This window comes from Sander vitreus, unplaced genomic scaffold (genome assembly GCF_031162955.1).
Source record: "Sander vitreus isolate 19-12246 unplaced genomic scaffold, sanVit1 ctg362_0, whole genome shotgun sequence".
In the NCBI taxonomy this organism is placed as follows: domain Eukaryota; kingdom Metazoa; phylum Chordata; class Actinopteri; order Perciformes; family Percidae; genus Sander; species Sander vitreus.
Window position 1 is genome coordinate 5,001 of NW_027595497.1, and position 16,772 is coordinate 21,772.

Below are 16,772 nucleotides of genomic sequence, written 5' to 3' on the forward strand. Positions count from 1 at the left end.
TAGCTTGCCATGGGCAAAGCAGAGAAAGGGGAGGTAACCTTTCTCCTTATGACGTCATAAAGGGAAGATTCCAGATCGGCCCATCTGAGCTTTCATTTTCTCAAAGGCAGAGCAGGATACCCAGGGCTCGGTTTACACCTATCACCATTTCTAGCCACTGGGGGGACCATAGGCAGGCTGGGGGAACTCATATTAATGTTAAAAAACCTCATAAAGTAAAATATTCATGCCATGGGACCTTTAAGATGTTTCTGTTTATGTATGTATTCACCATCCACCAAGGCAAACTCAACCACATTTTCTAAATTATTTTTTTGATCGCTGTTAGATTAGGGAAATTAAGCAGCGATGGATTAAGGCATCACCACGAGGTATCAGAAACATTTCAACAGGTTGGACCTACTTGAGAACCAGTCATTTTCTCGTATTAGACAGTTGGGCTAAAACGTCAAGAACACGTTGAAATGTTTCTCAAACGCCGTAGCCATCCGTTTAACCTTTGCTGCTTAAAGTCTTTCTATCCAACAAGCACTTTCTGGGCCCCATTTTAACGATCTGAGGTCACGGCGTGAAGCGTCTGGCGCAGGTGCGTTTAGGGCGTGTCCGAATCCACTTTTGCTAGTTTGACGGCGTTAATAAGGGTCCGTGCGCCGGGCGCGTGGTTCAAAAGGGTTGTACTTAGTGTCTTCATTAATCAGAGGTGTGTTTTGGGCGTAACATGCAATCAACCAATCAGAGATCATCTCCCATTCCCTTTAAAAGCCAGGCGCGTTTGGACCTTGGAGCATTGCTGTTATGATGGAGGATTTGCACCGTAATATTTGTATATTTGTAATCTTCTGCATGTGTGTGTGTGTGTGTGTGTGTGTGTGTGTGTGTGTGTGTGTGTGCTGCTGTAGCGCCCCCTGTGTGTAACAAGCATAGTGTGCACGTGCTGTGCACGAGTCTAGGAGCATTTCACTAATGCTCTGTTAAAATAACAATGAAATGCTGCGTTATTGACTTTAGACCAGGTTTTTGTTGGTCAATGGTGCCATCACTTCCCGCTGCCTCAAGATAGCAATACGCCCAGAATGCACCTGAACACACCTCCCTGTAAGACCAGCACGCCCAGAATGCACCTGAACAAACCTCCCTGTAAGACCAGCACGCCCAGAATGCACCTGAACACACCTCCCTGTAAGACCAGCACGCCCAGAATGCACCTGAACACACCTCCCTGTATGACCAGCACGCCCAGAATGCACCTGAACACACCTCCCTGTATGACCAGCACGACCAGAATGCACCTGAACACACCTCCCTGTAAGACCAGCACGCCCAGAATGCACCTGAACACACCTCCCTGTAAGACCAACACGCCCATGGGCCACAGATGTGCACAGGTGCATTTGCTATTCAAATGACGTGGGCACTGGACGTGAAATTGCAACTGCGTCGGTCCTAAACTAGCAAAGACACTTGGGTCGGGCTTTGCACTGTGCCGGGTGCAAGATAGGGCCCTGAAACATACTGAGGCATTTAGCGTAGATATGTTTACTGTAATTATACACGTAGCCATAACACCAGATTTGCTAGTAATGGTCATATCGGTGTACCTAGCCTAAGGACTTGCGCATCGAAAACAAACTGTTGTGTGTCGAGTCATAATAAACTGGAATAAGTTACCCCTGAGTATTCGTCATCTTTCAAAAAACTATATCCAGAGGCAAGATTGAATACCGGGAAGTAACTGTATTTGTCTTTTATGTATTCCTATTGTTTTATAATTGTTTTTCTATAACACGTTTGTTCTATGCGAAAAGGTTTTGGATTCTGGGTTATTTATAATGTGATAGTTCCTGAGCGAGAGTTTGTTTGATCTCTTGATTTAAAGAGGAGCTATGCAGTTTTGGCAATTTCTTTGCTGTTTTCTCGCTTTTTGCTCGCAGGTTTCTCTATAGAGCTCCCCCTACAGCTTCGGAATAGATATTTGGCAACACTGTGTAAAAACACGCTCGGTCAGTCGTCCGTTTCCTCTGTTCCTCCGACAATGCTTTCCTAGCTTTCTGTTTCTTTTTTGCTGGCTCAGCCATGACGATAGTGTGAAAAACTCCATCGCTACCTTGTTCTTATAGCTAGCCGGTTCCTATATGTGGCATAAAGCAATTTGTTACATCACGAGATCTGATATCACGCAATACTTCCTGACGCCAAAAGTTGCAAGGGTGGTTTTTCCGCTCACAGACGCTAGGGGGAAGCGAGACCACCACCATTCAACCCGAAAAAGTCATATAACCATTCCAATGTCTCCGAAGCTGTTCAGTTGAGGTAAATTAAGCTAAAAAAAACTGCATAGTTCCCCTTTAAGGGAAATGTACGTGCGTGTATGTAAGAGGGCGTACACCTGCATGTGTTTGTATTTGGGTGTGATAAGTGTATTGCACATCGATGTGATTTTACATATATTCTTGCTATAAAGCATTTCACAGAAAGACATGAGTATGACAACAATAACTGCTGTAAGAGATGTTTTCATCTGGACTACATGACCAGAAACTATGAAGATATTTCTGTGACAAAACACCTCAAATCATACATATTGATTTTACCATCAGAGTTGTCTTAATTTCCACAGAAGGAAGAGTTGTGGTGGTGAGGAAGAGACACTGTCCGTCTGTGTCATCCCTTCATACTGGGACTGGTCTGGTTCATCTGCTGGGCGACAGACACCCAGTCACAGCTGCACTGTAGGAAGTAAGATACATTTTATTATGCAGCAGATTCAGAGGTCAACATTTCAATGGCACGCTGGTTCAGTGGTTGGCACTCACCGGTCCAGGCAGGGCCTTCTTATTTCTGTGTGGAGTTTGCATGTTCTCCCCATGTTTGCGTGGGTTTTCTCCTGGTGTTCTGGTTTCCTCCCACCATAAAGACATGCATACTAGGTTATTAGGACTAAACTTGAAAATTAGCGAAACACTGGCGCATTTGTCCTGATAAAATAAATTAAATAAAAAAATAAATAGCACAGCTTTGGTGTTGGTAGACAAGAATAAACAGACTCGTCTTTGGCGAGCAAATCCACTTATTTTGACGATCAGATAAACTGAATTTGGTTCAGTGCAAAATATTGCTATCATAGACACTTTACATTAAATTGTCAATTGCAAAATCCATATTTAAATTAAATGACAAAACTGCAAATTAAACTGACAATTGCTAAATGTTTTGCAATTTGAACAAAGAGGCCAAAAGTCCAGAGCAATATGAAAAGCAATTAATTCTGCTTTCATTCAATTCTTTATACAAAAATATATAAACTGAATTGAGGATTGCATTGAAACTTCATCCATCCATCCATCTTCATCCGCTTATCCGGGGTCGGGTCGCGGGGGTAGCAGCTCCAGCAGGGGACCCCAAACTTCCCTTTCCCGAGCCACATTAACCAGCTCCGACTGGGGGATCCCGAGGCGTTCCCAGGCCAGGTTAGAGATATAATCCCTCCACCTAGTCCTGGGTCTTCCCCGAGGCCTCCTCCCAGCTGGACGTGCCTGGAACACCTCCCTAGGGAGGCGTCCAGGGGGCATCCTTACCAGATGCCCGAACCACCTCAACTGGCTCTTTTCGACGCGAAGGAGCAGCGGCTCTACTCTGAGCTCCTCACGGATAACTGAGCTTCTCACCCTATCTCAAAGGGAGATGCCAACTGGATTTTGTATTTTCGGTCATGACCCAGCCTTCATGACCATAGGTGAGGGTAGGAACAAAAACTGACCGGTAGATTGAGAGCTTTGCCTTCTGGCTCAGCTCTCTTTTCGTCACAACGGTGCGATAAATTGAATGTAATACCGAAACCCGCTGCGCCGATTCTCCGACCAATCTCCCGCTCCATTGTCCCCTCACTCGCGAACAAGACCCCAAGGTACTCAAACTCCTTCACTTGGGGTAAGGGGCTCATTCCCTACCTGGAGAAGGCACTCCATAAGTTTCCTGCTGAGAACCATGGCCTCCGATGTAGAGGTGCTGATCCTCATCCCAGCCACTTCACACTCGGCTGCGAACCGATCCAGTGAGTGCTGAAGGTCACAGGCCGATGATGCCATCAGGACCACATCATCTGCAAGAAGCAGCAATGAGATCCCCAGCCCACCGAACTGCAACCCCTCTCCACCCCGACTACGCCTTGATATCCTGTCCATAAATACTACAAACAGGATTTGTGACAAAGCACAGCCCTGGCGGAGGCCAACTCTCACCTGAAATGAGTTTGACTGAACCCGGACACAGCTCTCGCTTTGGTCGTACAGAGATTGGATGGCCCTGAGAAGGGAACCCCTCACCCTGTACTCCCGCAGCACCTCCCACAGTATCTCCCAGGGCACCCAGTCATACGCCTTATCCAGATCCACAAAACACATGTAGACCGGTTGGGCATACTCCCAGGCTCCCTCCAGGATCCTTGCGAGAGTAAAGATCTGAGATCCTGAGGTTCGACTATCGACCGAACCCTCCTTTCCAGCACCTTGGAGTAGACTTTACCAAGGAGGCTGAGAAGTGTGATACCCCTGTAATTGGCACACACCCTCTGGTCCCCCTTTTTAAAAAGGGGAACCACCACCCCGGTCTGCCACTCCTTAGGCACCGTCCCAGACTTCCACGCAATGTTGAAGAGGTGTGTCAACCAAGACAGCCCCTCCACACCCAGAGCTTTAAGCATTTCTGGACGGATCTCATCAATTCCTGGGGCTTTGCCACTGTGGAGTTGTTTAACTACCTCAGCAACTTCCACCAGGGAAATTGACGACAATCCCCCCTCATCCTCCAGCTCTGCCTCTACCATAGAGGGCGTATTAGTTGGATTTAGGAGTTCCTCAAAGTGCTCCTTCCACCGCCCTATTACCTCCTCAGTTGAGGTCAACAGCGTCCCATCCTTACTGTACACAGCTTGGATGGTTCACCGCTTCCCCCTCCTGAGGTGGCGAACGGTTTTCCAGAAGCACCTTGGTGCCGACTGAAAGTCCTTCTCCATGTCTTTTCTGAACTTCTCCCACACCCGCTGCTTTGCCTCTTTCATGGCAGAGGCTGCAGCCCTTCGGGCCCTTCGGGCCCTTCGGTACCTTGCAACTGCCTCCAGAGTCCTCTGGGATAACATATCCTGGAAAGAGTCCTTCTTCAGTCGAATGGCTTCCCTGACCACCGGTGTCTCCACTCCACTATGGAGTCCCCCACTGGAGCCCCATGCAGGACTCCACTCAAGCTCTCCAAGAAGGCCGAATACTCTGAACTCCTGTTTGGTGCATATGCACAAACAACAGTCAGAGTTTTCCCCCCCACAACCCGCAGGTGTAGGGAGGCGACCCTCTTGTCCACCGGGTTAAACTCCAACATAGCGGCGCTCAGCCGGGGGCTTGTGAGTATCATAAAACATCCATAGCAGGTTGAGCAAATCCACTTACTATGACGATCAGATAAACTGAATTTGGCTCAGTGCAACATATTGTTGTCATAGACACTTAACTTGTGTTGTGTACCATTTCCCTCTTATTTTTAATGTTTGGTACTAAAGAACGAATATCAAAGTCAGCTTAAAACAAAACAAAGTACATTTGTGAAGCCTTTAACAAGTCTTAATGATTGTTTTGTTTCTTCCATTTGGATAAAATTTTATGGGAAGTTTCACTTGAAAGTAAGATCCGTCTGAAGAGGAAATGTGAACGTGTGATTGAAGGAAGTGATCAAACAGGAAGTGGAACCACACTCAACAAGATCTATGTTGAGCTCTACATCTCAGAGGGACAGAGCGAGGAGGTTAATACCCAACATGAGGTGAGGCAGCTTGAGACAATGTCCAAGATGGAGGCCCTCCATGACTCTCCAATCAAGTGCAGTGACATCTTTAAAGCCTTACCTGGACAACCGAAACACATCAGAGTCGTTCTGACAATCGGCGTTGCTGGCATTGGAAAAACCTTCTCGGTGCAGAAGTTCTGTCTGGACTGGGCAGAGGGTTTGGAAAACCAAGATATCAGTCTGGTGATACCGCTTTCGTTCAGGGAGCTGAACTTGGCCAAAGATGAGCAGTACAGTCTTCTCGAGCTGCTTCGTGTTTTCCATCCAACGTTACAGAAGCTCACAGCAGAGCAGTTCGCTGGCTGTAAAGTTCTCTTCATCTTTGATGGCCTGGATGAAAGCAGATTTTCACTGGATTTTAACAACAATGAGAATGTGTCTGACATCACACAGAAGTCTTCGATCAATGTGCTGTTGACAAACCTCATCGAGGGGAAGCTGCTTCCCTCGGCTCTCGTCTGGATAACTTCCCGACCTGCAGCAGCCAATCAGATCCCTGCTGCGTGTGTCGGCAGGGTAACAGAAGTACGAGGCTTCACTGACACGCAGAAGGAGGAGTACTTTAGAAAGAGAGTCCGTGATGAAGAGCTGTCCAGCAGAATCATCGCCCACATCAAGACATCCAGGAGCCTCCACATCATGTGTCTGATCCCAGTCTTCTGCTGGATCACTGCTACAGTTCTGGACCACATGTTGACTACAGACCAGAGAGGAGAGCTGCCCAAGACCCTGACTGACATGTACTCACACTTCCTGCTGGTTCAGACAAAGAGGAAGAAGCACAAGTATGCTGAGGGACATGAGACGAGTCCACAGGAGCTGACGGAGGCCGACAGGGAAGTTCTTCTGAGGCTGGGGAAGCTGGCGTTTGAACAGCTGCAGAAAGGAAACATCATGTTCTACCAAGAAGACCTGGAGCAGTGTGGTCTGGATGTCACAGAGGCCTCTGTGTATTCAGGAGTTTGTACACAGATCTTTAAAAGAGAGACTGTGATCTTCAAGAAAACAGTTTACTGCTTTGTTCATCTGAGTGTTCAGGAGTTTCTTGCTGCGGTCTATATTTTTCATTGTCACACAAACAGGGATTATGAGACACTGAAGTCATTTCTGGGGAAAGCCTGGGGTAGGTATCGTAGCTGTGACCCATCTTTGGGAACATTCCTGAGGAAAGCCATGGATGAATCCCTGAAGAGCAAAAATGGCCACCTGGACCTGTTTGTCCGCTTCCTGCATGGCCTTTCACATGAGTCGAATCAGAGACTCTTAGGAGGCATTTTAGGTCAGACAGAGAACAGACCAGAAAGCATCCAGAAAGTAATCCACAATCTAAAGGAGATGAGCACCTACGACATATCCCCCGACAGAAGCATCAACCTCTTCCACTGTCTGATGGAGATGAATGACGGCTCAGTACATCAGGAGATCCAAAAGTACCTGAAGGCAGAGAACAAATCAGAGACACAACTCACGGAGATCCATTGCTCAGCTCTGGCTTTCATGCTGCAGATGTCAGACAAAGTTCTTGATGTACTAGACGTGAAGGCGTACAGGACGTCAGAGGAAGGACGACTTAGACTGCTCCCAGCTGTCAGGAATTGCAGAATGGCTCGGTAAGTCCAGGGCCTGTATTCACAGGTTGGGCGGGGAGGGGGGAGACAGGAGAGGGACTGTAGAGACAACCGTATTTAGCAAACATCTTATTCTAGGATTTCTTAGTTCTCAGTTATGAATAGGCAAGTAAAACTACCAGAATGGTCTTTTAAGAGCTGCTATACACATTTTACGAAGTATTTTATATACTGTCCTTTAAGTCTTAGCATTAGTTTCATAATGACCACTTCACCATTAAATCTGCAGACTTTCCTGTGGTCGACTTTTTGATATTCACTGTGAAGTTTTGGCCTCGGCGCTTAAGTCCAACCCCTCCAATTTGAGAGAGCTGGACCTGAGTGACAACACGCTGCAGGATTCAGGGGTGAAGCTGCTGTCTGCTGGACTGGAGAGTCCACACTGTAGACTGAAGAGTCTCAGGTCAGTTATCTTAATTTAAATAGTTCTGCATTTATCATGTGTAATATTTATATAAATATATCTAAATTGGTCCGGTTTTCTTCAACTTGGCACTTCTAGATTTCACACACACTTGCCATTTTTTGTTTGATTTAGACCACTTTATTCATGCAACGTTTTGTGTAATAACTTTTCCATGGCCCACTTACTTTCAGAAGTCAGGATTTATATATAAATAGCTGTATTCTGACTGAACTAGGCTTTTCCAGTCTTGTTAGCTGCACACTTTATTTGTTCTTTTTTCAGATTAAGTGACTGCTGGTTGTCAGAGAGCTGCTGTTCTTCTCTGGCCTTAGCACTGAAATGCAACCCCTCTCCTCTGAGAGAGCTGGACCTGAGTAACAACAAACTGCAGGATACAGGAGTGAAGCTGCTGTCTGCTGGACTGGAAAGTCCACTTTGTAGGCTGGAGACTCTCAGGTCAGACAGCCCGTCTTTGGCTCTGTCCTGAAATGGACATAACAGAAAAGTTGTGAACAAACACACTGATTGATCCACACTGACCAGCCTGTATTCTAGTTTAACAACACCTTTACGACAGGCCGTGGTATTTTGTGATTATATCACAGCTATGGGGCGTGGTTCAGCCCGATGCGTCCGTGTCCTGATCCAACTAATTAATGAAGTGAACTACTGCTTTTATAAAGGGTCATCAAATATGGCAATATGACAGTTATACTCACATTCCAATTTTAATAGATTTGTATTAATAAATAATCATGTTTACAATAAAATAAGCCCTCCTGGGCTGTTTGCCTGCACATACTGAGATGCTTGCTGTGGAACACAACGCAGGTATCGTTAGCCTTCACTAGCAGCTAGCAGAGACTTTAAGCCCAGAATCTATTTTGCTTTATGCTAAATAAAGTCACACAATAACAAAAACAAACTAACTGACGGAGGTGTCGGTAGAGCATCAACTTCCATGTTCTGCAAGGTGAAATTACATTTTTGTCAAGGGAGTCTGGTGGCTTTGAAGAGAGCAGAGATAACATCTTCAGTTCCCCATCGTAAAGGGATGTCTGACAGCAAGGTAAAGCTCTGAAAATATTCTAAATATAGCTTAACTTAAAGGTACACTTTGCCGATTTTAAACCAGTTCTGAGTCATGGCAGTGTGAGCAGATGAACGACTTCCCTCTGTGGCACCAGCTATCAGTTTGTTACTCTTGCTATTCATTGTGCAAAGGAATTAGAAGTCACAGCCGTGACATGTAGTTATTATATCATGAATATGAATCAATCAGATTCGAGCTTGATTTGAGCCGCCCATTTTAAAGCATGGATTATTTCATAGCAATTATGAGCTGCACATTTACAACCTACACATTGTTTAGCAAAATAAATTACACTTCCTAATTCTCAACCTGTTTACAAGTCTTAATTAGAGAACCTATTCCTCCACTGAAGCTGAAGAATCTTCTAAATGTGTTACTTTTAGTTCATGAGAAAAGAGTGAAAATATTCAATAAATTTAATTAAAACGTATCAACATGTTGTTGACATACACTGTCAACCAGAGGTGGGAGTAAGCCACACACATGCAAGTCGCAAGCAAGTCTCAAGTCACTGTGGTGAAAATCAAGCAAGTCAAATCGAGTCCCTGTTATAAGTCAAGCAACTCACAAGTCAAGTCATACAGTCTGAAGTAGGTTAAACTTATGGTTTGCTGTCTCGCTAATGTTTAACCAGCCAATTAATAAGCTAAAATCAGCCATGACATTAATAAAAAGTCAAGTCCTTTCGAGTCATCTGTCTCAAGTCTAAGTCAAGTCTAAAGTCCTCAGATTTGAGTTACACTCTAGTCAAGTTGTGCGACTCGAGTCCCCAACCTCTGCAGCCAACTAAGAAACACACAGACTGCATGTAAACATTGTTTGTTTAAATCTGGATCCTTAAGCAAGGAAATTATTCTTTCTTTATTTAGTTTGAAGCACTGCAGCTTGACAAAGAGCAGCTGTTCTTCTCTGGCTTCGGTTCTCAAGTCCAACACATCCCACCTAAGAGAGCTGGACCTGAGTTACAACAAGCTGCAGGATTCAGGAGTGAAGCTGCTATCTGCTGGACTGGAGAGTCAATACTGTAGCTTGGAGATTCTAAGGTCAGAAACATTTAATTTTGTGTCTTTCTTATGATTTAAACATGCAATTTTATGCATTTTTAAATCCTTCATGGCGGTGGTAAGATTGTAAAATATTGACCATTTTCTATACGACTGTTTCCTCTAACTACATACACGTTATGCTCTTTTTTTCAGACTAAGTTTCTGCAGTTTGTCAAAGAGCAGCTGTAGTTTCTTAGACTCAGCTCTGCAGTCCAACCCCTCCCATCTGAAGGAGCTGGACCTGAGTGACAATAAGCTGCAGGAATCAGGAGTAAAGCTGCTGCTTGCTGGACTGGAGAGTCCACACTGGAGATTGGAGACTCTCAGGTATCCTACTTGAACAAGTAGGATACAAGAACACAACACAATGTTTGTTTACAATAACTTCTGGGTAGAAAACTCCTGCATCCTATAGGGGTGGGAAAAAATAGCAATACAAATTAATGAGGGAAAATGAGGGAAACTTGAACATAAGTTAACTAGCCGAAGAGGAATAGGTTTTTTTAACAGGATGTTAGACAGCAGTTTGAGGTAAATAACAGGTGCCCCAGCCACGTTCAAAGTCTGGACCCTTTTTACGGGCATTTTGTATTGATAGTTAGACGTATATTGTGATGGATCATTAAAGGATTATGTAGCAATATATTGATCATCGCAGAATTGCCAAATAGTGATATTATCGGTACCGTGAGCCATGTGTCGTATTGTGAGTTACCCTTTGATTCCCTCCTCTAGTGTCCCATACTAAAATTTAACTTTGCTGAGAAACAGGGACAAGGAACGACTGGATATACTCTCATCTCATTTATCTAAAATGCATGTTTGATGCTTTCATATGTCAACCCTTTGACTAACGTACCTGTTGGGCCACAGACAAAAAAAAAAATGACACCACCCAAACTAGCAGTCAGTCCGACCGGTGGTGACATGTTGCTGTTCCTAACGCTAGATTTGGTTTATCAAAGACGCTAGCAAACAGTCCTTCCAGAGTTTTTTTGTGATTGTTGTGGGCAAAAATCCTTGATTATGCGTCACATTTGCGGGATATTTATGCAATTTTATGCGATGAAATTGAGGGAACTTGCAAAAATTTCGGGAACTTGCAAAAACTGTGGTTTCATCATTGCTTCATCATTGCTCTTGTGTGAAGTTAACGCTACATTTTTCAACTTTCTGCTAAGATATATGTGACTTTTTTGCAACGAAAATGTGGAGATTATGACATCATGCAAGCCCCACATATTTTGCGCGGAAATCAGCAATTTATGTGGCGAAAGTGCCCCCCCCCCCCCCGCATAAATATGCGGACTTTGGCTGATTATGCATTGAATTATGCGATCTCATAATCACGTTTTTCCGGAGGGACTGTAGCAAAGAAACACAGCACAGAAAAAAAGCACTGCAGGGACGACACAAAGGTCGGACCTCCGTGTTTAACTAAACACGGTGCAGTTACGGCTGAAAATGAGCTGATTTCACATATCTCCACCATTCAAATCAGCAGTCATTTGTTTACACGGAGGTGATGTTTTTGATAGCACGATGGCACGATGATTCGGTCTTTAGTTTTTATTTATTTATTTAGCCAAAGGTTAGGTGTTAGCTACTGAAACTTGTTGTGATTTTTGGTTTTCTTTGACCTTGTTGTGCTTTTCCCTACAGGGTGACTTAAACCTTGACTGCAGCTGAGAGCTTTGAAAGATGTGAGTATCAAAAAATAGCCCTCAAGGTTTGAATTATTATATGATGGAATCTGGACTCTAAAGTGTCAGATTATATTTGATCATAGATGATGTGTTGTCACACAGACGACTAGCAATGTATGCTCATAATAAGTTATGGATTTTGAAAGTTATCATCTCTTAAATCATATATAAGTCCGTAAATTGTGCGCAAGGTTGTAATTGCAGGCCAGTAAAGGCTTTTTGATTGCGTTCTCACCTAAAGGCGCTGACACACCAACCCGATAATCGGCCGTCCGACAGTCTGGCGAGGTCGGTGACTCGAGTCTGTTTGGTGTGTGCCGTCGTCAGTCGGAGGAGCTGTTGGCGTTCATTTGGGCCGATTTGACTTGTTGAATTGGCCAGTGGGCAGTCTAGCTTAGCACAGATCCTGGAGGTAACCGGCTCCATCTAGCCTAGCTTTGCACAGATCCTGGAGGTAACCGGCTCCATCCAGCCTAGCTTAGCACAGATCCTGGAGGTAACCGGCTCCATCTAGCCTAGCTTAGCACAGATCCTGGAGGTAACCGGCTCCATCTAGCCTAGCTTAGCACAGATCCTGGAGGTAACCGGCTCCATCTAGCCTAGCTTTGCACAGATCCTGGAGGTAACCGGCTCCATCCAGCCTAGCTTAGCACAGATCCTGGAGGTAACCGGCTCCATCAAGCCTAGCTTAGCACAGATCCTGGAGGTAACCGGCTCCATCTAGCCTAGCTTAGCACAGATCCTGGAGGTAACCGGCTCCATCTAGCCTAGCTTTGCACAGATCCTGGAGGTAACCGGCTCCATCTAGCCTAGCTTAGCACAGATCCTGGAGGTAACCGGCTCCATCTAGCCTAGCTTAGCACAGATCCTGGAGGTAACCGGCGCCATCTAGCCTAGCTTAGCACAGATCCTGGAGGTAACCGGCTCCATCTAGCCTAGCTTAGCACAGATCCTGGAGGTAACCGGCTCCATCTAGCCTAGCTTAGCACAGATCCTGGAGGTAACCGGCTCCATCTAGCCTAGCTTAGCACAGATCCTGGAGGTAACTGGCTCCATCTAGCCTAGCTTAGCACAGATCCTGGAGGTAACTGGCTCCATCTAGCCTAGCTTAGCACAGATCCTGGAGGTAATGGCTCCATCGAGCCTAGCTTAGCACAGATCCTGGAGCTAACTGGCTCCATCGAGCCTACTGCTCCCAATAAGTGACAAAATAACGCCAACATGTTCCTATTTACATGTTGTGATTTGTAGAGTCACAGCGTGTACAAATAACAAGGTCACATGACACACAGCCGTCTTCTAACCGTATACATACTGGGAACTATATTCTCAGGAGGCGAAGCACTGCTACTTTTGGGCGGAGTGATATGCTCGCAGCACCTGAGAAGCCCCGTAGTGAGGAGTCATAACTCAAATCTGTCAAGTCAACAAGTCAAACATGAAATGTAAACAAATATTGGTAAAGAAAATGCCCAAAAGTCAATTTCCGGTCTACTAGGGCTGCACAATAAATCGTCATCGCGAAAGACACTCATCATCATCAAAAACGACAGTCGAAAACAACACTTAAAAATGTAACATTCATTCTTTTTTTTTAGCGTTGCCTTTTATATTCAATTCAAGGTTCAATGTGTTCAGTGAAAGAAAGTTGGAAATGATTTCCTTTCATTTGTTTTAGATGCAACAAACACGTATTTAAGTGGAAACTAACAACAGCAGAACTGAGTTGGTTTAGTTTGGTAGCATTGTGATATTCAACAATGTTATGGCATATTTTCCTCATATTGTGCAGCCCTACGGTCTACGACACTGAAACACTGAAAGGAAGCTTCAGATCTGCAGTTGGTCTCTTTGGCAATTCACCGTCTCACCGTGTTTGTCTCCGGCTCTCTCTGTGGGTTTGGTTTCTGCTGCTCTCTGCCTACACAACTCCCCAATATCCTCCCATCCAACAGTAGTTCAGAGAGAATTAGGATCTCTTCATGCACCTTTATAGTGTGTGTGTGTATGTGTGTGTGTGTGTGTGTGTGTGTGTGTGTGTGTGTGTGTGCGAAGGATGTGGTTAGCTTAGCTGAGCATAAAGACAGGAAGCAGGTGACTCAGCTCCCACCACAAACCTCTCCGTCAGCTTCGTCTAATGAACATGTGCTGCCCAGTTATTTCTGTTTTATGCTACTTCTACTCCACTGCATCTCAGACTTACGACGGAGCATTAAGGGCCACATCAAGGGGAAAAAATTAAGGAGGAAGATTTTTTTATTTATTTTGCATTTCGAGAATAAAGTCAACTAACTAAATCCAACTGCCATGCCAGCTGCCATGCAGGCAACATCAGAGATATGGGCTGTGGGTTACATCCTTGGAGTACCGCGCTCGCCTGAGCTCCACTCCTTCAGGATCAAACTCTTTGATCAATTGTCTTATTGTGATACAGCGTATCCTCTCTGTATTGTGCGTAGGTGTAACCATGGATACCCTTATTGCATCTGTCCATTACAAGCCATTTCAGTTCGCAGGAATACGGCCACCTCTTCCAAGTTTGTGTGTTTTCTCCTTCTGAACAGACTTATCACCATATATGCGGCTGCATATATGGAGAAAAAAAACACCTAACCCTAAAAAATGTCTAACTAAAGGTTTCTCAGCTGGTTTTTTTTGTAGTATTAGGTGTCCTTAATAACATACTAAAAGTTTACCAAAGTTTTGACCACTAGAAAAGTGTAATTTTCAAGATGGCGTCCAAGATGGGCAGGACGCCCTCAAAATATCCTAACCTTCATTATTTGACCTAGCCAAGTAATCTTGGTGTCTATCCCCATGTTTTCTGGGTCTATGAATCCATTGGACTTGTCTAACCACAGAAACCACCAACACTATATGAGTGTTATAAAACAATATGAGAAATATACAGTTACTTAAGGGAAATGTTATTATTAAATTGTATTTGCCCTTATTTTTCGCATAAAATGCTTGTAACCAATTGCTTTAATATATATAATTGTACTTGTAATCAGTTATTTATCATACAAATATGCTAATTAGAATATTACATGGCCAAAACATGTATACGGTACCAGTATTCATGGTGTAGGAGGAATACAAAGGAGTAATGGTCATTTTAACGACCTGGCGGCCACCATTTTGAAAATGGGGCCTTTCTTGAAGTCAAACTTTGGTAAACTTTTAGTTTTTGTAGTTTTTAAGTACATCTGATAGTTACGGTGGCCCTGAAGTGCAAATCACAACAGCAAATAGAAAAACGCAACAGCAAATCATAAAACACAACGGCAAATATGAAAACACAACGGCATTAACTTCAAACGTAAAGGTAGGGCCTATCTAGCAGAGGACGGAGCCTCCTGATTGGACAGACGGACTGTCTGTCTTTTAACAGGAAGGAGAGGTGAAAAACACGGAAAAGCTCCTACTTTTAACAGAGAGACAGTCCGTCTGTCCAATCAGGAGGCTCCGTCCTCTGCTAGATAGGCCCTACCTTTACGGTAGAAGTTAATGCCGTCGTGTTTTCATGTTTGCCGTCGTGTTTTAATATTTGCCGTCATGTTTTCCTGTTTGCCGTCGTGTTTTCCTGTTTGCCGTCGTGTTTTCATATGTGCCGTCATGTTTTCCTGTTTGCCGTCGTGTTTTCCTGTTTGCCGTCGTGTTTTCCTGTTTGCCGTCGTGTTTTCCTATTTGCCGTGTTTTCATATTTGCTGTCATGTTTTAATATTTGCCGTGTTTCATATTTGCCGTCGTGTTTTCCTATTTGCCATCGTGTTTTCCTGTTTTCCTGTTTTCCTATTTTCCTATTTGCCGTCGTGTTTTCATGTTTTCCTATTTGCCGTCGTGTTTTCATATTTGCCGTCGTGTTTTTAATATTTGCCGTCGTGTTTTCCTGTTTGCCGTCGTGTTTTAATATTTGCCGTCGTGTTTTCATGTTTGCCGTCGTGTTTTTCATATTTGCCGTCGTGTTTTAATATTTGCCGTCGTGTTTTAATATTTGCCGTCGTGTTTTCCTGTTTGCCGTCGTGTTTTAATATTTGCCGTCGTGTTTTAATATTTTCCGTCGTGTTTTTCATATTTGCCGTCGTGTTTTCATATTTTCCGTCGTGTTTTAATATTTGCCGTCGTGTTTTTAATATTTGCCGTCGTGTTTTCATGTTTGCCGTCGTGTTTTAATATTTGCCGTCGTGTTTTTAATATTTGCCGTCGTGTTTTCCTGTTTGCCGTCGTGTTTTTAATATTTGCCGTCGTGTTTTAATATTTGCCGTCGTGTTTTTAATATTTGCCGTCGTGTTTTTCCTGTTTGCCGTCGTGTTTTTCTATTTGCCGTCGTGTTTTTAATATTTGCCGTCAGTGTTTTCATATTTAAAAAGGCCTTCACAAGGCATTTTGTAGAAGACTATATGTAAAGCTATAGCAGTTTGGTTTATTCTCTTCTCTCAATCCTTAATGATTCTTGAAATATCAAGTTTTTTCTCGTCATGTCGACTTTATCGAAATGCAAAATAAATGTAAAAAACCGTCCTCCTTTTTTCCGCTAATGCTCCGTCGTACAGAGTGAAATATTGTACATTTTACCTTTATTGTTTTCTACTCATGTTGCCTCAGAGAGCCTCCTGAAATGATACTTTGTTCTTTGTTTTTTTTTACATTAAATGCCATTTTTGCACATTTATGTACTTTGGTATTCGTCATGTACACCTGTCTTTATTAATGAACACAGTGAAATAATAAAAAAACCATTAACCTACTCTGAGTCTCTGCATTATCTCTTGGTATTTGTCCAATATGTGTTTAAAAGAAAGGAAAAAAAATATGTTTTAAGTATGTTATTCATCAAAATCCGTATTGATTCTCTTCCTGTAGAACATTTAAATGTATATGTGTAACAGTACACACTTTCTGCATTTCAGGGTGAATACATTTCTATTACAATAAAACATCCTGGGGGAAACATTGTGCAGCAGTTGCAGCATGGGCGATTTTAGACCCTTTTTAGGGAGGCTCAAGCCCCCCTAAATTTCATCTCAGACCCCTAAAAATTATAATAATTTTTTAAAA

The 16,772-nt window shown here is 43.8% G+C and overlaps 1 protein-coding gene across 9 annotated transcripts in view; it reads left to right on the plus strand.

The window, feature by feature from the left end:
- Window positions 1-15,016, plus strand: part of LOC144513873 (protein NLRC3-like) — a 19,017-nt gene extending 4,001 nt beyond the window's left edge. For 4 of the 9 annotated variants that reach the window (XR_013501185.1, XR_013501186.1, XR_013501188.1 and 1 more), the window contains 8 exons: window positions 2,618-2,736; window positions 5,657-7,442; window positions 7,690-7,863; window positions 8,149-8,322; window positions 9,829-10,002; window positions 10,159-10,374; window positions 11,668-11,708; window positions 13,504-15,016. Coding sequence is in view for 4 of the 9 variants with exons in the window: in XM_078245073.1 (XP_078101199.1) it covers window positions 2,618-2,736; window positions 5,657-7,442; window positions 7,690-7,863; window positions 8,149-8,322; window positions 9,829-10,002; window positions 10,159-10,345 (2,614 nt within the window). In the remaining 5 variants the exon portion in view is untranslated. The remainder of the gene's footprint in view (window positions 1-2,617; window positions 2,737-5,656; window positions 7,443-7,689; window positions 7,864-8,148; window positions 8,323-9,828; window positions 10,003-10,158; window positions 10,375-11,667; window positions 11,709-13,503) is intronic. The other 5 variants (XR_013501189.1, XM_078245073.1, XM_078245074.1 and 2 more) reach the window with 5 other exon arrangements.
- The last annotated feature ends 1,756 nt before the right edge of the window (window positions 15,017-16,772 follow it).